This window comes from Chamaea fasciata, unplaced genomic scaffold (genome assembly GCF_029207755.1).
Source record: "Chamaea fasciata isolate MVZ Bird 193981 ecotype frontalis unplaced genomic scaffold, bChaFas1.0.hap1 SCAF_7, whole genome shotgun sequence".
Taxonomy (NCBI): domain Eukaryota; kingdom Metazoa; phylum Chordata; class Aves; order Passeriformes; family Sylviidae; genus Chamaea; species Chamaea fasciata.
The window spans coordinates 7,511,219-7,535,076 of NW_027094092.1; the positions used below are offsets into that span (position 1 = coordinate 7,511,219).

At 44.8% G+C, this 23,858-nt stretch overlaps 2 protein-coding genes across 8 annotated transcripts in view; both read left to right on the plus strand.

The window, feature by feature from the left end:
- Window positions 1-23,858, plus strand: part of SHANK2 (SH3 and multiple ankyrin repeat domains 2) — a 282,608-nt gene that overhangs the window by 252,127 nt on the left and 6,623 nt on the right. For 6 of the 7 annotated variants that reach the window (XM_066187426.1, XM_066187424.1, XM_066187428.1 and 3 more), the window contains 3 exons: window positions 11,123-11,253; window positions 11,733-11,844; window positions 12,929-15,326. In XM_066187426.1, the coding sequence (XP_066043523.1) occupies window positions 11,123-11,253; window positions 11,733-11,844; window positions 12,929-15,326 (2,641 nt within the window). Of the gene's footprint in view, window positions 1-10,825; window positions 10,886-11,122; window positions 11,254-11,732; window positions 11,845-12,928; window positions 15,327-23,858 lie in introns of all 7 variants that reach the window. The other variant, XM_066187431.1, reaches the window with a different exon arrangement.
- LOC136292130 (uncharacterized) lies at window positions 48-6,486 on the plus strand. Its single transcript, XM_066187432.1, has 3 exons — window positions 48-521; window positions 823-1,009; window positions 5,338-6,486. The coding sequence occupies exons 2-3, from the start codon at window positions 931-933 to the stop codon at window positions 6,195-6,197; spliced, it is 939 nt and encodes a 312-aa protein (XP_066043529.1). The 5' UTR covers window positions 48-521; window positions 823-930; the 3' UTR covers window positions 6,198-6,486.

Genomic DNA, 23,858 nt, shown 5'->3' on the forward strand with positions numbered 1-23,858 from the left:
ACTTGATTTAGATGCTGGTTTGTTTGTTTGTTTGTTTGTTTGTTTGTTTGTTTTCTCAGACATGGGAACTTAACTATATTCATAATCACTCTTGGTCTTCATGCTAAAGACAAGCTACTTGTAGTTAAAAATAAAAGAAATTGGGAAAAAAAATTGAATCCATAAGATAAAAAACAACACCATGACCATATTTTCCTGTAGTTTAGAAGAACCTCTATGCATTTTGAATGGGCACACGTGAAGACCGCCCCTTTAGTTTTGGTGCTGCTTCTGTAACCCGTTTTTGCAGATTACTGACAAGGAAGCAAATTTTATCAGCTAACGAAGTAAATTAATCTAAACCTGCAAACTCATGTTTAGGGAAGGCGATGGAACAAAACCCTTGCATGTGCAGTGCCTGACACTAAGGGCTGTGTGCCCAAACCTGTTGCCACCAAGGAAGAATGAATGTCCTGTGTTCCCATCACTTTTCCAAAGGAAAAATGCATGTGCCCAGTATTTGCCTGCAGATGCTGGACCAGGTGGGTGATCCTACAGCACTGAGGTGCCATTGGCATTGTCTGAAGTGTTGCATAATGCGCCTGGTACAGTTTCTGTCTGTATCTATCTTAGGTATTTACAAGGCACCTATCACCTTGGTACCTAAGCAGTTTGAGAAATGCACCCACCCCAGGAGGGATGATGAGATACAGACAGAGGCCCAGGTCCAGAGCAGCAGAGGCAGGGCCCGGGAAGCTCCCCCCGCTGTGTTCCCGCTGTTGTTGAGCTCCTGGCCCGCTTGTTGTGGCCAAGGGACATCTCCACCCACCTGTCTGTCAGCAGGAAGAGACGGTGCCCCAGCCCTCCCTCCCGTGCAGCTCCGCTGGTGGGCAGTCTGAAAAGGAAAGATAATGGAAAAGGCAACGACCTGGTAGCAGAGGTGAAACAGGAATGGTGGGATTTCAAAAGGAGGGCTTCTTAAAGAGCAGCACATCTCAGGGGAGGGATCAGCTGCCAGTCCAAGTGGCAGGTAAGGCACAACACAGGCATAAATCTCAAATGTTCTTCAGTGACCAAAAGTTAAAGAAATACTTTTGATGTCTCTAAAGTATGTGTATATCCAAAGCCCTGCTCTGTTCTTGGCCTCTGTCTCAGTCCTCTACCCCTGCAGCTGAATCAGCCATTCAGTAGTTCTCTGTGTATCTCAACCCAGTAATTGCTACAATCCTAAAAATGCCTAATGACCAACACAAAGGACTGTCAGTGGTAATGAACCTTGTGGTGCAAGGAGACCACACGGAATAGCAGTGCTTCAAAATAATGGACATATTCATGAACCTAAAGGCTGGAATAAACTTGGCTTTGATCAGCATGCTCAGGGCAGGATGGGGCAAACCACAGCTCTCTGCTGCAGGCACACCTGAAGCAGCTCTCCTGTGGCCTCCAGGAGCACCTCCTGATCCACCAGGTCAGATCAGCCCAGGGAAACACCCAGATATGCAGCAGGAACAGAGGATCTGTCTGGCAGATTCTGCTCCTCTGCAGAAACAGAGAACCTGTGCAACAGGGGAGAAAGGGAGATAGCCAGTACTTTGGTAGAAGCTCACCAGTTCCTATTGCATGGACCCCCTCAACACCAGATCACTTTTATTCCTTAAACCCAACTGAGGTAAAACAAAAAGCAGCCTTCAGAAACCTGTGAATCCCAGGAGGCTTTTGGAAATAGCTGCGTAGTACCCACAGTGAACAAACACTAAAGCTGAAGTGCAGTGGATCACTGACTTCCAGATGTTTCTGCTCCCTTTAGCCCATTTACATGCTCCTTCCTGAGTCCCTTGGCCATTTAGGGATGGAGATGGAAGTCCTGCCCCAGCAGAGCAAGGGACATGAAGTTAGGAATGTGAACCTTGGAGGCTGCAGATTTGATGGCTGCTAACCCTTGGTATAAAGACCTGTAAAAAACAGAAGCGACCTATTTTGCCTGTGAGCCGTAACTATCACTGTGAGCAAAATGCTGCATGTAGGAATGGTGTGTCAGGTGGAAATTGCTAGAAAGATCAGGGAATATGGCCTCTTCCCTTTGCTTCACACCCAAGGAAGCCAGCTGTGCTTCTTTGTACCCACTCTATTTAAAGCTTGAAAAGAAAGAGATTTCTTTTTTTTTTTTTTTTTTTTTTTTTAAAGCAAGTTAACAACGAAGTGAAGTCAGCCATGTTGGTGCATGGTTTGATCCGTGTCCGATTTTGACTTCACAATTGTAGTGGCCTCTCTCTCTCTTTTTTTGGAAGTGACCCCTTTTCCAAGGAGTAAAAGGCAGTTAGTTGAGGTCACTCCTTCAGCTGTCCAAACATAAGGACAGATTCTGGCTGAACCCAGTTTTGAAGTGACCCTGCTGTGCCTAGCACACCTCTTCCACAGCCCCAGCCTAGGCACTGGTGCAACCAACATGACCAAGATGCACCCAGAATTTAGGGCAAGTTTTGGTCAGCGAGGAATGGATTTCTTGGGCAGAGACTCTTATGTTCATCCAGGTGGTGTCAGCCAGTGGCCTCCAGGCAATTTTCCCATGATTGCTCCTTAGTGAAGGAAAGTTTGTGGAAGGCCATGCCTGTAACACCCTCGGTTCCCCATGCCCCATGGCAATGCTTCCCAAAGCTTCCAGAAACCAGAGTTGCTGAGGGATGTTGAACACCTTGTTACAAATAATAACGATGGTTATTCCTCCTTCTTGTTGCCAGCCAAGTTTACCAACCTAGACTAAAGCCTGTGCATGTATTCATTATTCAGAAGTATTCGCCAAGAGTTTCCGCAATTAACCTTCTGCCCAGGGGTTTTCACAGACTCTTTGCTTTTTGTCATTTGTGTCATTGGTCACTGATTGCCAGATGCTGTTCTTTCAGCCATGAAAGGCTGAAAAGACTGATTGGGAGAATGACAAGTGGTAACATTTCATAGGACATAAGGAATTTCGCAAAAATTTATTAAATAAATTATTGCTCTTTTTCAGAGAAATTTTTCTTCACAAGCCTCTGGCAAATATGTAGACATGCACAAATAACAAAGGTGTTCTGCTCCCCCTGAATCTGAACCGACTAGACACAGTGATACCATTTACAGAAGTATTCATAAATCAGTGTGGAGTTTGGAGGTTTTTGATTTCATTTTGCTTGTTTTTGACTTCCAGTATAGTTTTGTTCTACTACTTACCAGTTGTTAGGTGGGCTCTGTTTAGAGTACTTGCCAGCTAAAAGGGATTTTCGAATACGGGGAATTTTCTGTTGACATGTCAAAAGAAATGCCAAGACATTCAGTGTGACCAGTGGCTCTACCAGAATGAGTATTTATGATCCCTTACCTCACTCTGATTCCGTAGACATTAACTGAAGTGTGTGTTTGCTTTGTGTGGTAAAAGTAGGTCCCCTGTTTTTTTGTTCTTTTTTTTTTCTCATGTGTAATCAAATAGGAAAATGCTGAGAAATAATTTCATGGTCCTACAGTGTAGTTGTTAAGAGAGCTTTGCTAATGAAGGAATGCAGCTGTGGCTGTATTAGAAAAAGCAGAAGAATTGCAAAGGAAGAAGCAGTTCTTAGTTAGGTTGATATATAGCCCCTTTTAAATCTCCATGGAGTGGAAGAGTCAATGATTGCATGACAGTTTGTCCCTGAAATTCATTTTCATAAGGAGCTCATGCTTTTTTACAAATACAATTTCATCCTCACTTTCCATAAAACATGCAACTGGACAGTCCAGCCAGACGCAGAGAAAATATGAATACTTTGAATGTGAATACTTTGAAGTAGTGAATATGCTAAATGCACGAATAATATCCATTATTTTAGCACTTAAAAGTCATTGTTGAAGGAAGTCACACAGAATCCCTTTTAGAGCACCATAATATTGCAGGCATATAGGTGTAGAAATAATGAGTACCACATTGTGGTAGACAGGGATTGAGATATAGGAGCAGGGATCCTTGGGTCTGTCAGAAAAAGCCTTTCATTTCATTATATTCCACATAAAATAATTTAAAAAAATCAAACAAAACCCTGCCCTGATTCATAAACAGAACCAAAAGTATGGTTTAACATTACCTCAGCTACACCTTGCAGATATAAGCTTACAGCTTCCACTGAGGTCTGAAGAGCAGTATTTCAAAAAGCAGAAATTAATCCTTAAGAAAAAAACAGAAAGCTGTTTCAAGGCTGGGATGCCAGAGAGTAGGCACAGCACTGATCTGGCACCCAGGCCACTGTGGTGTGAGCAGCAGCAGCAGCCTAGTCGGGTCACAACCCTGCCAAGAGCAGTGCTTCTCTCAGCCATCCCTTGCCTGAGTGTGGGGAATGCAGGGCTTTGGGCTTTGGGCTGCCTCCTTCAGCTGCTGCCCCAGGGTGATTTGGTCCCCCTAAAAAAAAAAAAGAAAAGTGGACTCATTTTTTTATCTGAAGTAACAGAAAGTGTACAGAGTCCCAGCCACAGCCTCATGTAATGCAGAGCGGTGCAGGATGCAGCTGGGCAGATCACACTCCATTGTGAACCAGTGATTCCTGTGGGTGCAAAAGCCCGAGCCTTTCCTGCTCTTAAGGGAAGGCATTTTTCTCTAGAGTTGCCACGGGGAAGTGCTTTCACCCAGATTTCCACCACGCACCCTCAGGCAAGTGAAGAGGTAGCCAGGGGAGGGCAAAACTCAGTTCATTTCCAGGAGGCAAAGAGATCCTGGTGAGCAATGCCCTCAGATAGCATTTCCTACTGTTTGGAGAAGAGAGCAAGGAAAATCCGGCAAATGTTGGGGAGGGCATTGCTCACGGGATAATCCCATGGACGGCCACCGTCGCGCTGCAGCACTGATTTGGGAGAGATTTTGGGTGGGGGTGACGTGACACGTCGGACAAAAGTGAAGATAGCCAGCAGTGCTTCAGAGCAACAAAGGGCTGCCCTCAGCCAGTGGTGGAGCACATCTGGCACCCCAGGAAGCTCAATTGGACCCTTGGCCCTGAGCTCGTCCCAGGGATTTCTGACTGACACCACTGCAGTGCATAGGTGAGCTTCTCGCTAGGTTCACTGACATTTCCTGTCACAGTCACGCTGAGGGGAATTTGGTAGCTCCTGCCTTGGGATGCAGCATGGCTGTGTGTGTTCTGGGTACAGGACAGTGTGCATTGAGACCAAAAGTGCTTAATGACGCCAATTGCCACGTGCCCAATGCAGTCACTAAACTTTAGTCCGCCCTTCCGTTTGCCCAAACACATACACTCTTGGCTTCCCAACTGGCTTCTTTCTATGTGTTGTCCAATGCATGTAGATACCTCCATCTGCCTGGCCTCAGATACAGTGGTTGTTGCTCCTCTATTTGATTGCCAGATGTCACTGGGGAGCAAGATGGGGAGGTTCCTGGATCCTCGGGGCAAGCCAGCCATCACCGAGGGAGCTCGCTGTCCACGCCGGCTGAAGAACAGGAATCCTCGGTGCCTGCCTCTGATGAAGACTCGCCAGCCAGGACCACAGAGAGCTGGCAGTGGCCGCTGTCCTCGTCTGAAACACACAGCAACGTTGGGGAGGATTTTGAGGGATTTCAAACGCCGGCGCGGACTCCGGAGTGCACCATGGACATACAGTCTCCTGGGGATCAGTCACTCAGTAGGACTCCTCAGTTTGAAAGTGACTCTCCTGAGGAGGAGGGAAATGATGAGATGAATGAAGAGCGCTGCGGTGTTGAGCCTGTCCCTAGGGATCGGGGTTGGAGAGGGCAGCCCCAGCTAACAGAGGGAGAGAAGCTGTTGATGGAAACCAACAGTAGGATTGTGCAGCTGCTGGAAAATATCAAGAGGGAGCATGCACAGTCCATGGGTCTCATGTCCCAGTCCATGGGCCGTATGGAGCTGCAGCTGGGCATTGTGGCTACCTCCACAAGAGCCATCCATAACTACCTGTCAGAGATTTTAGCTTTCCTCAAGCAGCCGAGGACGCAGGTCCTCGAAACGCGCATCTCCCAAAGAGCCACCCCCCATGTCGAGTTGACGTGTGCCTCGACATGGACTGGTGAGGACGCAGTGGCATCCTCCACTGTGTGCTTACCAGGGGCTGAAGGGACGAGCGACCCTCGCGACCCGCCGCAGGCCACCCTGCCTTGTCGCAGTGGCCGGCTGCAGAGAGCCATAACCGAGAGGGCCTCGCTGCCCATGCCTCCACGCCAGGCAAAAGGGGGAGGGAAGAAAAAATAACCACTCCATAGGATTTTTAGAGTTTTTTTTAATGTGCCTGTCCTTTTAATTCTTAGCCATAAGGCCATCGGTGGCAGAGTTCAACCATTTCCTACATTGGCTAACATTGTATTCTGGCTGACTAGATTAGTCTAACATTTTGTAGTTTATATTTGCACTGTTAACGATGTGTGCTGCTGGTATTTGAAGAACATTTGCCTCTGTTCTTTCACTTTAACTTCATACGAGCATTTTTTTACTCTGTGCCAGGCATTCATTGCTTTTCTTACAAATACAAGTCATTTCTTGAGGCAGCTGTTTTTTGAGTTTTCTTTCTCCATTATCCCACACCCTCTGAGCAAGCACTCGGGACTCGGTGGTAAGTATAGAGGTCTTGGCAATACTCGCCTCCCAAACTGTGTTCGATCAGTCTTTGCCTGGTGTTTCTGGCATGCCAGCCTGAGGTGTTGGGGTATAGCCTGTACTGGATCATGACCATTCTTATCCTCTGTGGGTCTCACCAGCTCACTTCCTAAGACCCTCGGTGGAGCTAATCCACATGTCTTGGCTATGTCGTACAATAAGTAATGTTGCCAGGATCATACCTCATATTTCTCTTTTTGAGGGCTGTGTAGTGATGTGCCACCAGATCTATCTGGGCACCTGACTCTCGTTTTCAAAGTTCATTTGATGATGGATCTGGTGGCTTGATGGGCAGCATTATACTTTTTCCTCTGAGAGAGTCTGGGTATTCGGAACAGGAGTCACTAAGCCATGTGTTCTACGGGGATAAGAGCCATCTCCTGCAACAAATCTATTAGGAGGAGACTGTCCCCTGTAATTATCACAGATATTAATTATTTAAGAAAAAGAAAAAGAATTTTTTAAAAAAAGCAACTTGCCTAGCAGCCAGGCCTCTTGAGAATGTAAAAGTCATGACATGCTGTTGGGTACTGTGCTACTCTGTCTGTGATTAAGAGCTTTTCATCAGAGACGAGACCTACATCCTGATAAAACACAACTACTTTATGTGCCTTTAGGCCATCCAATTTCCTGAGGGCTGGCACCCTGAGCAGGGCACGGGTCCCATTGGTAACCCAACAGGGCAGATGGAAACGCACTTTGGCAATAAATTACTTTATATCTGTTGGTGCTGCCTCTCTCGGGGGAATTTAATATAGTGGCACTCAAATTGCTATATGCATGCAGAGGCATCAGACTGGCTTTTACATGTGGTATCCCTGACAGTTCTCTGGAAGAATGCTGCTCCCAGGAGCCCCTGGAGCAGTGGGGACGGGTTCTCACAGGTGTAGCATGGCTCCTGTGTTTGATTTTCAACACACCATTGTGACTTCTTGGGAAAGTGCAGAGCAGTTTCTATGGAAAATGCCAGGGAATAATCGTAGGCCTAAAAGTCCTCTTCTGTGACTACAGCCGAGCCGTGCTTTCTGGCCAGTGAGATGTAGCCTCTTCTTCCCTGTCTTCCAGCAAGGCTGAGGTTATCCAGAGCAAAGCAGATCAGAGTTTGTTACTCTACCAGCCGGCCACAAACTGCTCCTATAAAAGTGTGTGTGCGTGTGTGTTTGTGGCTGTACTCTGCTAAACAACCGGTTCGAGGAGGAAATGCAGCTGGCATGGCCAACCTCCAGTGCAGGCTTTTCCCACATTCCTTCCTTTTGACCTTCATCCAGCTGCATTCCTTTTAAAAATCCTGTTGGAGGCAGGCTTCTTTGGGTCACTCTGTCAACACACCTCAGCAGGTGCCAGTTTTTGCATCCGTTTTGTGGCTTTTTTTCTCTCTCTTTTGTCAGGGTTATTTGTGCAGTTATCCTCAGAGAATTTCCAGCACAAACTCATGAGCTTCCCCTCTCATTGGTATGAGGAGTGCATGCTGCAGGGCATTTGAGGTCGCAAGGAGGTTGGGAGGAGAACTAATTAGTGAGCCTGAAAAATTATTCCACTAGGAGTATATTTGAGAACATGTGGTTCGGGTGCAGGAGGGGTTTGCACTCTGGTGCTGTTTGAGACAAACAGCTTGAGGCACAGGCAAGTGAAGGTTTGGCCCAACACATCTTCTTTCTCTGGGATGAGTCTGAGTGAGGCTAACTGCAATTCAGCCAGTCCATTTCCTTGGCCTGAGGGGCACGTTCGATAATGCAGTGAGGATGTTTTTGTTTCACGTTGTGCTTTCACTCCAGCAGGGTGGGGCAGGCGTTCAGATTTTGATGTTTCCCGCAGGACCCGCCATGTAGCTGCCACCATTTAGGATCAGTCTCCACGTGCTGGCTGCTTCTGTGGCTTCACATTTTTTGTTGTAGTGGCTCCAAAATGGCAACCTCCACTCTACCTTTGCTTTCTGATCCAAGGGCAGTAGAGCAAGAGAAGGAGCTGTGCAGTGCTGACGTTGGAAGTGCCACGCAAGGAAGCCCTAAAGAGTCCCTTGCAAAACAGCTTGAGCTTTAACCCACCCTCCTCTCCCATTTCAAAGTGCTTTGGCTAGATGTGGCAAATGCGAGCAGCCATAGGGTGAGAAGGACTGAAAACCTCTCTACAGACAAGAAACTTGCCGTAAACTCACAGAAAACCAGGGGTTTTTTCCTCCATGTGGAAATAGTAGATGGTTTTAGGAATTGGTACCAACTGATATTTTGGCCAGATCCAAAACTAGGATCTGACTTCTAGGATTGTCTAGCCAAATCAGTGCAGTCGGAGGGTATGTATGTTTCATCCCCAAGAAATATTTCCATGCTTTTTCAAGTGTCTGTCATGGCCTCATCACTCTTTCCCTGTAGCTTTTTGTTGTCTGAATGGGTATCTGGTTACATGTGTCTGTTCAAAATAAAGGGGATCACTTCTTACATGGTATATTTCTATTTCTCATATGCAGATTTTGAGTGCTTCAGTTTCCAAGGCTTCCTTCTTTCTGTATCCCAAAGATTAGTTGTTTGGCTTCTGGGATGAGAACAAGGGTGGGAGAGCCTTAAGAGGAGATCTCTGCCCAGTTGAAGCTCTTGGTGATAGATCCCCTGAGTACCATTCTGCAGTCCAGCTATATTTTTGCTGTATAGGGTAAATGTTCATGGTTACACTGTTGCTTTCTGATGCCTTTTGCTGAGCAGAAGTGCAGATGTTTTTCTTTCAGAAGTTTGTATTACAGAGCCTTATGAAATGTGACATGAAGTTTTTATTTTTGAATACTTGTGACCATTTGAAGATTTTTTTTTTCTTTTCTCCTTCCACTGGATGATTTAAACCCCACCAAAAAAATAAAGCAGACCAATGAAAGGACTTGAATGCTAACTTCAATTGAAAAGAAACAGCAACACTACTCTTGTGAGACAGTTTTCTGCAGTGTTCAGCTTACTGGTCCTGCTCAGCCTTTCCTTTCCTGCCTGTTCCCTGACCTTTTGTGACACTGAAATATCCACTTCTAGGACAACCTTCTTCCTAACCCGAAGGCTAAAAGTTCTTCCCCTCTCTTCTTCTCCTGTTTAAAATATCATCCTTGCATCAGCTAGATCTACTGTATAGAGGGATCAAAAGCTCTTTTCCTTCTGCCTTATTCCCATCCATATCAATATCCAGAGCCCTGAGTGCACTGCTCTCCAGCGAGGTAAAATTTCAATCCCTAAATACAATACTTGGGATAGTAACACCAGTTCTAGATCACCTTAAAAACCTGGGGTAATTTTAAATCTGTAGCATCCTAATGAAGTAATTATCCTTGTTTGACAAATAATCAATTATTTGGGAGATGGAGCTTATTGCTGAAAAGTGGCATTGCTCTGACTGGTGTTGTGGAAGCCTAGGAGCCAGGCTGAGGTGTCCCACTCACAGAAACACCACAGGCTATGCAACTAATCCTAGTTTTGGTGAAACTTCAAAGGAAAAGACACTAAATTAACGTGATACAGGCAAGCAAATGCAATAGAAGGCATAGTAAGGGAAGTTGTTGGTGTGATGCCAGTTTGGATCCTAGTAGGGATTCCAAACTCAGACTCTCCTGGTGGCTTGGGCTAGTGATTTAATTTCTCTGTGCCTTGGTTTTGTAGCAGTAGAATGGGCAAAAAAAAGGAGCTGTCAAGGCAATAATTAGTTGATTGTTCTGTACTTCGAGGTCTTCAGTGTGAGGGAGTAACATTTTGTATTAAATGCTGATGAACCTTGTTTCAGTTGGAGATGGGGCTAACACCATCACTCAGCTTTGGAATATCCTGATTAAACTTTTCCCTGTGTTTTACCATCACATCATGCAGTGGATCAGAGTCCCAAATCCAAATGTTCTCATTCAGATTTGGACTTTCCCTATTTTTGGTCTGCTTCTGACCATGACTAAATGCATTCCCAAACTGTCCAGTTATTAAAAGAAATTAAAAAATATAAAAACCAAAAAAACCAAGAATGCATATGAAAGTTTCTTTTAAACAAAGTATGCAGTTAGTAGTGCCAGCCTACAAGTCCAAGAGTATGAACAAATCAGGATGTGTTTACTTAAGGAGAATAGGCATAAAAGAGCGCTTCTGGAGTACTTGTTTTTGTCCAAAATATCACTGAAATTCTGATGACTAAGTACAGTCTGCTTATCTCTATTTGAAACAGTGCTGTACAGATTCACTATTTCTAAAGGTCTTCTTTCCATTTCTATATAGATATTCTCCCTTCACATTTTGAAGGTTTGAAGAAGAGGATTGTTTTTCGAGTCACACTAAGTAAACATTAAATGCATGCAGGCTTAAAACTAAAGCATGCATGTTATGTAGCAGCAATAAAAAGTGCTCGGCTTGCACGACTTATGATGCTCAAGCATTGCCTTGTTAAAATGCCAAAAAAACTTTTTCTTTGCATTTTTTTGAAAAGTAAATCTCTTCCTTTGACCTTGCAATAATTAACTTTTCTGTTTCTTTGGACAAGCGATATTTATTTTACTGAATGCTTTTATATTACAGATAAGGTGGATGAAATAGTGCCAGTTTCCAAGCCATCAAGAATTGCAGACAATGCAGCTGTGGACTCCAGAGTGGCAACTATAAAACAGCGGCCTTCTAGTAGATGTTTTCCCTCAGCTACAGATATGAATGTAAGTGGGAGCCACGAAGCACTGCTTTATTCCTACTAATTTATCTAATTCCTTGATTAAATAATGCCCAAGGCTTTGTAAGGGAAGAATTGACATTAATGTGATAGCACATATTAAAAATTAAACGCCAGAACTCTGAAATTGCATCATTCAAGTGCAGAATTTAATCTTACAAAACTCTGCGGGTAAAAAAGATAACTGGTTTTATTGCCTTTTGGACGTACTTTTCCATTACCCACCTAAAGCTCTTGCCTTGTAAATAATACCAACAAACTCCACTTACAGCTGCTGTCCTTTCATGAGTGTCTAAACAAAGCCCAGCCTTCCCTTTCTCTCCCCCTCCTCTGCAAAAATAACCCCAGATTTATTTTTTTCCATCAGAATTCTCAGTGAAAGGGGTAATGGATGAGGCATTATTTCCACGTGGAAGAGACTTTCATACTTTAATGCTGTTGGGGTTTCTGTTTGTTCTTTTGTAGTCCATGTATGAGAGACAGGGTATTGCTGTGATGACACCCACTGTCCCAGGGAGCCCTCAAGGTCCTTTTCTGGGTATACCTCGGGGTACAATGAGAAGACAAAAATCTATAGGTAAAATGCCTCTCTTGTATGGTGTTGTTCATTAATAGCGTACTTTAAGTAACTTTGCTTCTCTCCTAAAGCATGTTTCTCTGACATCTTTACCCCAATGAGTGGCTGTTTAATCTTTATACAAACCTCAGGAGAAAAGAACTTTGTGTGTAATAAGGTGGTGTAATTTCCACATTCTGCTTGGCAAGTACGGAATTAAAATTTGGTTATTTTCTTTAGAATGTGCCCTCTAACAAGGACAAAAAAATAAAAAAGATCAGTACAAGCCTTTTGAAAAACACTACGGCAAAATATTATCATTTTTTTCCTTGTTATTGAGGTGAAAGTATTGTAATGCTGTGTAGTTCACAAAGAAATCCTGTTGATCAAATGGACTAAAATTCATCTTTCTTTTCTTATTTCAAATGATGGCAATAGATGTTTTTACAACAAAGAAACAAAGAGCAGTCCAAATTTGGGCTTTTTTATTCTTGTTAGTAATCTTAGCAGTGACTTTTATCAACTTAGAAATGCATTATGCTGATGTAAAATTAGCATCCAAACTATACCAGTATTACCCAGTTTATTTATGTTAAAAGCCATATTTGTAATGATATAATGTCATCTTTTGAAATGCAACATTATGGGTTTTTTCCCCAATAGGATCTTCACAGTCCCTTTGCTAAATTTCAGTTGCATCTTAAAAATTCAGTAGGTTTCTGAGTTGTTTTATTATATGCATTTGTAGAGTGCTGGAGCAAGGCAGAAGCGGCTCCTCTGCACAGAATATCTTCCCTGTTCAATATTTTGAAAGAAAATGTGCTTTTCTACAGCCACCTTGATGATACGTAAACCCCAAACATTTGCCTACACATCAGTTTAATTGAAATTCCGTAGCATCCTTTTCAATCCTGGCACCTCGCGTGTCCAACAGGAAAGAATGATTATGGTGGGAATCAACCTAAAGGCCTCCTTTTGGAATTTTGCATCCTCCTCCTGCCGCGGGGAATGCACCTTGGAATTTTGGGTTGGATGGAGAAATAGTCCAGCGTGAGGGATCCCGGTGGATGTGGCAGTGTTTTAAATGCACTCTCTGATTTTTCAGGAATAACAGAGGAAGAGCGGCAGTTTCTGGCCCCTCCTATGCTGAAGTTTACCAGGAGTCTTTCAATGCCTGACACCTCTGAAGATATCCCACCACCACCACAGTCCTTACCTCCCTCACCACCGCCACCTTCTCCCTCTCTGTACAACTCCCCCAAATCCCTGACGTCCCGGAGCTACGGAACGATCAAACCTCCATTTAACCAGAATTCAGGTGCAAAAATCTCTTTGGTTAGGCCCGAGAGCGTGGGGACGATGATAAGGGACAAAGGGATCTATTACCGGCGGGAGCTGGACCGGTACTCCCTGGACTCGGAAGACCTGTACAACCGGAGTGCCGCAGCTCAGGCGAATTTCAGGAGCAAGAGGGGCCAGATGCCTGAAAACCCCTACTCTGAGGTCGGGAAGATCGCCAGCAAAGCAGTTTACGTGCCGGCCAAGCCAGCCAGGCGGAAGGGGATGCTGGTGAAACAATCCAATGTGGAGGACAGTCCAGAAAAGACCTGCTCTATTCCAATCCCAACCATCATCGTCAAAGAGCCATCCACCAGCAGCAGCGGGAAAAGCAGCCAAGGGAGCAGCATGGAGATCGATCCTCAGTCTTCAGAGCAGCCCGGACAGCTCCGGCCTGACGACAGCTTGGGAGTCAGCAGTCCATTCGCAGCAGCCATCGCAGGGGCCGTGAGGGACAGGGAAAAGAGGCTGGAAGCCAGGCGCAATTCCCCGGCCTTCCTCTCCACAGACCTGGGAGACGAGGATGTTGGATTAACCCCACCAACACCACGGATGAGGCAGTCCAAGTTCACTGAGGAGGCAATGTTCAGCAGTGAGGATGGTTTCAGACAGCTCATGTCGCCATCGCCAATCCCCGCCCCCAGAGAGCCTGAAAACCTTTTTAACAGCAACGAGCCCAGCGACCAGAGCGACTCAAGGACATTGAATGCTCCGTCCAAACCGAAAGGTACTGACAACAGTTCGGCGGCAGCCAAGCCCATGAGTGCTCCTGGCTCGGATAGCTACGTCCATCCAGTCACAGGGAAGCTGTTGGATCCTAACTCGCCACTTGCCCTCGCGCTCTCTGCCAGGGACAGAGCCATGAAAGAGCAGACACAGCAGATTCCAGGCAAAGGGGATGCTGTCAAAACCGACCTTAACAAACCGCTTTACATTGACACCAAGATGAGACCCAACATGGAAACGACTTTTCCTGTTACTGCCACTGTCACCAGGCAAAATACCCGTGGCCTGTTGAGACGGCAGGAGACTGAGAACAAGTATGAGATGGATGCAGGGAAAGAAAAGAAAGCTGAGGAGAAGAAGAACATGTTGATAAACATCGTGGATACCTCGCAGCAAAAATCAGCTGGCTTGTTGATGGTGCACACAGTGGACACAGCAAAGTCAGATGATATGCCCGAGGATGAGGAGGAAAAGGGAGCTGAGATGGAGCCAAGCCCTGAAAACTCCCCACTGGAGAGGCCGGAGGGCAGCGAGGAAGCCGAGAACGAGCTGAGCGTCCCTGCCACATCCGAGCCCCCGTCTTCTCCCTGCAAAACCATTGTGGCCGCCAGCTCTGTGGACGACCCTGTCATCCTGCCTTTCCGCATCCCCCCGCCGCCCCTGGCCTCAGTGGACATTGACGAGGAGTTCCTGTTCACCGAGCCACTTCCCCCTCCCTTGGAGTTTGCCAACAGCTTCGACATCCCCGACGACCGCCTGGCACCCGGCTCAGCACTGACAGACCTGATGGCGCAGAGGAAGAATGGCACCCCTTCGCCCAGCCAGCCTGCGAACTCCTTGGATGGCAAAAAGCAAGCGGGTCTCTCAAATTGTTTGCCTGCCTCCTTCCTGCCACCCCCTGACAGTTTCGACAACGTCGCCGACTCTGGGATCGAGGAGGTCGACAGCCGGAGCAGCAGCGACCATCACCTAGAGACAACCAGCACTATCTCAACGGTGTCCAGCATCTCTACCTTATCCTCGGAAGGGGGGGAGAACGTGGATACTTGTACAGTCTATGCAGATGGGCAAACATTTCTGGTGGACAAACCCCCAGTACCTCCTAAGCCAAAAATGAAGCCCATAATCAACAAAAGCAATGCACTTTACAAGGACGCGCTGATCGAGGAAACTGTAGACAGCTTTGTGATCCCTCCTCCCGCTCCGCCCCCACCTCCCATCAGTGCCCAGCCCAACCTGGCAAAAGTTGTCCCCCAAAGGACATCCAAGCTATGGGGGGACGTGCCGGAGGTGAAAAGCCCGATTCTCTCAGGCCCCAAGGCTAATGTCATTAGTGAATTGAACTCAATACTCCAGCAAATGAACAGAGAGAAATCCTCAAAGCCAGGGGAGGGATTGGAGTCGCCGACTGGAACAAAAACTGCGAGTCTCAGTACAAGGTAAAAGTAATTAACCAAATCATTTTCAAAAGAGGCTTGATCTTTTTTTTTTTTCTCATCCCTTTGCTAACTTCCCCTGTAAATCACATAGATTAAAGAAGAATGTACTCTGTATTTGCTTAATGAATAGTCTGTGTCAAACAAGAATTTCTTACACTGTCAACATTTGTGTTGCCTACATGATAGGACAGGAGCTTTCTCAACCTTCAACTTCAAGGTTTGCACAAACCTTTCAGTTGTTTTGATGTGAATTTCTTAGATTTCTCTTTAATTTTTTTTCTCTTTATTTTTTTTTTCTTTAGTGTCTTTCATTTTAAAATGGGGTGATAATTTAATTTTTCTTCAGTCCCATGAGGTATTTTGGCTTCAAATGCGTAAAAAGTGTTTTTGCTGAAGGTTGCTTTGCATTCGCTGTGTGGTCTCATTTGATGCATGCTGAGACCTCTCCTAATCTATTTCATTATGAAGTATTTTAGAGAATTGCTGGCTAAAATCACTTTGCGCTGTCCATGCACTAAACCACATCTGTATGGAATGTGGAAATATCATCATGAAATCCACAGTTACGAAAAGAAAAGAAAGGTAATTTTGTAAGTTTTATTAGGAGACTGAGGTATTTCTTTTTGCAAAAACACCATGCTGGCTTTGTTTTTTTTAAAAAAAGATGCTACCTGAGTCAATTTTATTAGAATTATTCTGGTGGTTAAGAAAAAACTCAGCCTTTGGAAAGCTGCTGTACTTTGCAAGCATGAAGATCATTTGTTTATAAGGGAAGGGTGCCTCTGCTGATTGCAAAGATTGCTCATTCAGCAAACAATGTGATCCACAGCCTCAGCATCACACAGTTAGTTACTACTTCCTGCAGGATGGAAGTCATCAAACTGGTGACGGTGAGGGAATTCATTTTTAGAATTGAGAAATGGCAATAAAACACAGAAATTCTGGAATTCCTCTCAGTGGCACTTGACTAAACAGAGCAAAAATTGAGTTGGCTCTACAGGAAAACCCTTCATACATGAAAAAACCCTACATTATTTTTGATAGATGTTGATCATACTTCTTGTTAAGCCCCACGAACATGTTGTCTGTAGCTTCATGTGCATAATATTATTCATCAGCTTTCATTTTTAAACTGAAAGGTATTTCCAGGTTACAGTGGAGATCTTTAGCATCCCTATTTTATTAGAAAATAACCAAGGTTACTGACTACAATGCACTGTAAATATGTCAAAGTACTCTCATTACTAAGAGCAAAATGACAAGTAGAAGTAAATAGAAATTCCTTTTTTTTTTTTTTTTTTTTGAGAAATACATTTTTAAAGGTATAAAGGGAACTATAGCACTTCACTGGAGAAAAGCAAACTGTTACAAATTATGTTGCTTTTTTTTTTTCTGTCCTTGAGGTTTTTTGAGTTTTCCAACTCAGCTTTGCCAAATTACTACATCTTCATTATGGAATCAGAGGCTCAGTTGGGGGTGGAGGGGGAACCCCACCCAAAGCATCATTTCAGTGGGGCTGATATTCCTGCATCTTCTCTGAAAAGTAAACACAAACGCTCATCTTTGCAAACTGGAGAGAGGATCCTGGGATCCAAAAGAGCTATGAGGGAATAAATGGGATAAGTTGGCAGTGGCAAAGAGCAGTAAAACTCTCGGCTGTCATTTGACTGCGGGAGAAAATGACACCTCTACAGCATTCCCAGTGGGAACAGGAGACAGGAGGGCTGGGTTTTGGTTTTTCCTGCCATTTTCCAAGCTGCTGTGATTACTTCTTAATTATGAGCTGAATTGAAGCTGCTAAAACCACCGGGAAAGGTTGCTAAGGAGTTCTTTTTTAAGCAAATAACAATCCAGGAGACAGCAGAAGAGAGACAGCAATCTACAGATGCTGGAGGTGTGATTGAAAAGGTGCTGCAGGCAGTGTCTTTTCATCTCAGTGAGGGTAAGGCAGAGAGATGGAAATGGTCATGTTCACTTGTGGAAACCAGAAGGTTTTTTTTCCACTGCTTTTACTCCTGCTTTATCTCTCTAAAAGTTAAATAAATTACAGCCTTTCTAGCCCGACTGCACAACTGACACAGTTTTTTTACAAAGCTGTCAAATATTATAACCAAGGAATACCATCTCGTGAAAATTTCAAGTGCAAGAGCTAACATTTAAATTTCAAAGGTAAAATTCCTGGGGTTCCTTGGTATTCTTCCCCCCCTAATACTCTAAAGCTTATGACAACCAATTGTTGAGCTTGCAGCCCTTCTCTGTGAGGTAGCATTAGAAAGGGACCAAGGAATTTTGGCTCACAAAAAACCGGAATTCTGCTAAATTAAAGAGCGACTTGTTAGCTCTGCGAACAGAGCAGTGATAATAAATGAGCCTGTTCCTGTCCTTCAGCCAAGGAGAAGGATTGGGAAGAGTTTATAAATAGGAGCAGCGTTCACAGGCTCGCTTGGGTGGTGCTCGCAGCACAGGCAGCCTGATGAAATTAAAAATATGTAACTGCTTATGGGGCCATACATGAAATTACTGACCAGATTGGAATCCTAAATCCTGCTAGGAATTCTCTTTGCACAGGCAGATGTAAAACTGGGGTTCACTCAAGGCAATTGCCCTGTTAGGGTGGCGCAGGAGTAAATTAAACTACAGATAGTTGGTAATGGCTGGCTACAGTAACCCATAAAAACGCCTTCTTTGTGTGTTTTTGATAAATGAGGATTAGGAAGAGATCATTCTATGGTCCTGAACAGCATTTCTCAATTATTACATTAAAACCACCCTAAACTTGCTTTTATTCTCTGCACCTTGGTTTAGCAATCATTTTCCATGGTGTATTTATAGTTTTCCTCTGGTTCTTATGGAGACACCAAGCTTCAAGATTTTTAAATAGAGCGTGGAAAGGCTTGGCTGGAAACCATCTGCTCCTCAGTGGCAGTGACTAGCCCTTGGGATAGGAGGAAGGAGCCCAGGAGGAGGAGGAAAAAGAGGAAGAAGTGAGAGGATGTGCTTGCTTACTTTGTACTAATTAAAGTGTAATTAAAGGGTTTAATCACAAGGTTCAGGAAGAGAGCTTCAGACCCCACTCCCAATTTTGGCCACCATTTACTTTGAGGAATTACAGCCATCAGTTGTGGTGACAGTGGTTTTAATCTGGTTTATCCATGGCCTTCCGTGGGCAAGGAGGACGGGACTTGTCAATCCCAATGCCAGAAGTACAGCAGGGCTGTATTTAAATATACAAATACATATATATGTATATATAAATCCACTTGAGAGGCCCATGGCTTTTATAGGGACCGATGAAAGGACTGGGAGAAGAGCAGAGCAGGGCTTTCCATGGAAGAGAGGAGGAGTGTTTGCTCTGTCTGTGACTCAGTGTTGTGTAGCAACACGACCATCAGGTGAGATGAGATCCAGGAGCTAAAGGCAGTGTGGCTGAGGCAGGATAAACCATGGGGCTGCCAGGGACAGCCAGCTCAGCCCCCAGGGAACACAGCATCCTCCCTCTCTCTGTGCCTCTGGAGCACTGATAAGGAATAATGAACAGCAACTCCTGCTGCTCTCCACCAGCACCACACCAAAATGATCCATGGCTTTGCCAGAGGGAGAAACACTTTCAGTTTTTCTGTGTTTGTCCAGCGGTGTTTGCACAATCCCATAGCCTCTGGGGCACATTGGCATCACTGCTGGTGGTGGGAAACACTCATGGTAAGTGTGGGAGTTATGGAGGATGCTGTGGAACTGAGTCCTCTAAGAAGAATAACCTGCACTGTGCTGGAATAACAAGTTGTAAAAGGGAAATTGGTCAGTGGTTTTGGCCATCAATGAATTAGGTTTTTTCATGAGTACCTGGAAAGGTTCTTTTATTTTTCCACAAACAGGTAAGGCAGACTAGAACTCAGTAATGAGTCCTTTATAGGCACTGATCCTATGTTTGGTTTATTGTAAAGGAGGTCTGTATTTGGCAGAGGATGAAATAAGTGCCTTGATTTTTCACTTGCTGCTCTCCCATTAGACTCATTTCACGTCGTTAACTGTTTGCCAGCCGATTTCACAGGACTGCTTGCTTTGTCAGTGATTTCTGCAGTGTTTCAGTCATTCCATTTTGTCATTTTTATTTGCTGTCATGACTGCTGTTGTCAGAGGAGGGCCATGCTGAAGTGCCATGAAGTAAGTGCCAACCATAAAGCATGGACTATTCTATGTTGTACATTCTGCTGCTTTTTAATACTCACTCATTGTTATTGCATTTCAGTGACTTTGGTGGTGACTGTGTTTCTCACAGTGCAGTGTGGATTAGATCATCCTAATCCAGAAATGGTAGCCATCCTAAAATGAGACCAATCATCTCAAGGTGAAATAAAAGCCACATTCATCAGAGGAGTACTCAGAAAATATGTTGGTAACATGAGCACATAAGACCAGATTCCTGAATGTGTCTGAGCGTCTAAACAAGGGGCAGAACTTTTCAGATATGGCCCAATTCTGCCAGATTCTGGGAGGTGGAGGGGTGAGGAGGGATGATCAACACAGTTTTACATGCCTCTGTGAGGCTAAAAGTAAAGACAAAGCAGCCCACGTGGTTGTCTTTTGCCCTTGAAAGCTGCGGGGTTCCCCCTGTTCTCCTTCCAGCTTCCCTTTTCCTTGCAGTTCTCCAAGCAGAGAGGGCTGAGGCTGCCTCCTGGCCCAGCACCATCCCCTTCCCGCTGCTTTCCAGACATTTCGCGTGGAAACTCCTGCTCCTGCACAGACAGACTCCCACAGACCTTCACGATTGCTCCTCACTGGCAGCAGACACGGAGCATCTCTCAATTCTTCTCCCCAAAATAACACTGTTGTGAGGAACTCTGGATCCTGCCAGTCACCATGTCAGCCCTTGTTCTTCACCTGCCCCCAAAACAGACAACTCTTGGCTTACTTTCCTGCCATGCAATTTGCCTCTGACAACAAAGTAAAAATGTTAAGAGGTGAAGGCAAAGTTTGGGGTTTGTGCGGCCTCCAAGATCTGTACGAATTTAATTTGTTTCAGTACCCCTATACAGGGACTCCACTTGTGGCTCCTCTTGGTTTTTAAGATGCTTTTCTTCTATACAGTGGAAAAGCTGTGTCAGAACCAATACGTCTTCTGGAAAGTTCTAGGGTAAAACAGCTCCCAGGAGCTGAGAATAACGTGGGTTTTTTATTTTTCCATGGGAGCTGCTGCACTGCTTTGCTTCTGATATTAACAGTAAATTTGAATCTTGCAAATATAATTTAAAATTTAAAAGAATTTCTTGCCTACAAGCTGTGCTGATGGCTTTTATACTTGGAGGCCACATGGTTGTGACATACAGGTTATATATTGTGATTTTAATATGAGGCAACATAATGGGCATTGCAATCAGTGCAAGGCTCACAGCAGTGAATGTTTATAAATTACCACCATATGCTGATTCTAATAGAGCAAATTTTATTTAAAATAATTATCGGACTTTTCACCTTTTTTAAAATGAAATTTGGGGTTGGGCAGGTTTAATATGGATTTAACATGTTTAGGATAACAGATGATCAAATAAGGCATAAGAAATTGCTCTGATTAAAAAATCTGGAAACCCAGCAACACAACAAACCGTGCCTGCTCTCCGGCTGGAATGTGCTTGCTCCTTATTGAGCAGGGTACCAATCAGCCATAAAATGCAAGACAGATGATGGTTTCAAGGCTGTGTCTGCACCCCAGATCATATGGGAGATGTCATAAGTTATAATCTAGGATGCATAAGAGTTACATAAATATCCTTGGGATTTTTTCCCCCTTGGATTACCATTACAGTGCAGCATGAAAGAATGGAGTTGATATGGCAGGTGGAAAAGGGGGGAATGAACATGGGAAAATCATCTAGGAGTGAAAAGCATGGGACTGAAAGCCTGGAAGTACTTCAGCAGACATCCCTGAGCTTCACCAGGGCTGTGCCTGTGCCACGAGAGCTGAGCACTCACATGGCTGCGAACTGAGCTGGTGTTGAAACGTCTGCAAGCAGCTAAAATTAAAAAAAAAAAAAAAATCTTATCACTATCCCAGAGTTTTGTTTAAATAATCAGCAGCCCTGAATCTCTGGCTTGGAAAAAGTGAGGCGCTCTCAGACCTCCTGCTGCTGCTTGCAGCCCTGTGAAGCCAATGCTTTGATCCAGGCTGACAGGAAGCAGAGGACCAGGATGCCTGGGATGCTTTGCTCTCCCTGGGTACTCCTGCCCATGGGGCTGGGGCAGTCAGGGAACACCAGCCAAGGAATAGTTCAAATGAGAGCACAGAGTTTACTTTCGGGGGGGGGGGGGGGGGGGTGTTGTTTCACTCTCTTAACATCCTTTATTTAAAGGAAGAGTGACAGTAATTTCCTGAACAAGGCTAGGCAGGGAGCCTTTAAGAGGAGCAGTCTGGAGGAGAAGCTGCAAAAGTGAGTTGCAAAGCACTGAGCCTGGAGCTGTCAGGCAGTGGAAATTATCTTTCATCACCTGCAATAAAAGAAGGTGGATTTTCATCATCCATTTGATCTTGCCACAATGGGTGTAAATACAAAACCCTAATTTCTAGTATTTGCAAGACAGGAAAGTTAAGTAGAAGGATGATTGCAGGTAAAGATCAGGGATTCATTTCCCTATTTATACAAAGCTCATTCTTGCCATGACTAGGATAGCACTACCCCAACCTTTTTCAAAGCAGGCTTTTTGTTGGTTTTAAATTATGTCATGCCTTAGTAATGAGCGTGAGACTCCTAATGCTGAGGTAAAGGACGTGAAAATAACTTGCTCCCCTTGGTTAGGAGAATTTAATAGTCTCTTTCCACAGACGTTTTATTTTTAAGAATGCTCAGCTCCAACCCTGGAAGACAATGAGAGCCATTAGGTGCCAAAAACATCACAGGAAACACTCAGAACCTTGCCAAGTGTTTCCTTTTTTTGTTAAATCACAAAGCCGTAAGTGCTGGAGGCATTGTTCCTACTGGGTTTTAAGTGAAGTACCAATCCTGCAAAGAGGTCCCCCTGTTCCCATTGAATTACATGGAGCAGCCTGTGGGAAATCAGTGGGAATGCTGGTGTGAATTGGATGTGTGTTCTCCCAAAAGTTATTCCCGGTGCTCTTCTGGTGACGGGGAGCTTTGTTTGAATGGGACCTGCCGAGAATGTCAGTGTGGCAGAGCTGCACCGCCCTAGGCTCTGGGTTGCTGGTGAAGTGCCAAAGCCCCAGGGGTGATTCAGGGAACACTCAGGGCTCTCCAAAGCCGGCAGCCAGCCAGGGAATCACTGTCTCCAGCTCAGGGCTGCAGTGGGGGAGAAAGGGATAAATAACCTGTTTGTTATTGCCCCATGTTGTCATCACCCTGCTTTTCCTTCAGCTCCTTGAGATCTTTTCTGCACAGCAATGAATCTGCTGGATTAATGGAAGCATTTTTATTTGACATCATGCACACAAGCCATCCTCAGTTCTGCCCAGACAGGACAGGCCTGGGGACAGTGTGGTGCTCAGAAACAGAGGACTTCTGTCAGGGTCTGCCCTGGAAATCTCAGTACAGCATCAGCCACATCATCCTCTGGACTCCATGGCATTGCTTCCAGGATAAATAAGCCCTTCCTTTGCTCTGCAAGTGCTTAAAATTAGTTGTGTGAAGGTTTTTCCAGTTGGCAGGTTATTTCTGAAGTGAAGAACGCTGGAACTCCAGGCATCCAAAGGCTCTGTGGAGCGTCCTGAAGTGCATGCGCTGACCAGCAGGGTCTTCTCATGGGAATAAGGGCTGTGGGGTCAAGCCTTTGATGACATGAACAGACTCAAACCTTCTAAATTTGCTTCTGTAGCCAGCGCCTGCTGGCGGAAGCAGAGGGTTGTGTTCCTTCACCCACCCTGTCAGGCTGGGCATCAGAGCGAGCCTCTCAGCGAGGTTCATGCCTGCTTCATTCATAATCTGAAACTCATTTTCTTTAGGCAGAAGGTCATTCCCAGCCACATCACCTCCAGTCACGCACAGGAACAAGAATTTTGTCTCCTTAATTTTGTAGTGAATCTGCCAGAGTATAATTTCTCTGTGGAAGGAAATAGACACTGAGACGTTTTAGGCACCTTAGATGGACTGTTTTATGTTTAAAGCATGGATCGAAAGGGAAATAAGAGCAGCTTGTTCTATAAACAAACAGTGCTACAAATGTCCTGCAAAATTCACTGAGTGAAGTTCCAAGATCCAAAATCCAGTGCTCCTGAAACTTTCCACAACTACTGTTATTAGCTATTAGCTGTTACATGTAAAGCCAGAACTGAAGGATTCCAACCCTCTCCACTTGGCAAAGGGAAGATCGAATCTTGGTCGTGCTTCGCGGGGAGCACAAAGTGCTCGTGTGCTTGTTCCCCTCAGCGTTTCTCATTAAACCAGGAGTTAATTTTAATAGAAAAAGGAGAGACTGTACTCTGGAAGGTGTTTTTTCCTGGACTGCTCATAGGCAAAGGTTTTGTCTTTAACTATGGCTTACCATTGGTGGTGGTTTTCTGGGAAAGAGTTAATGATCTAGTTTTTGTAT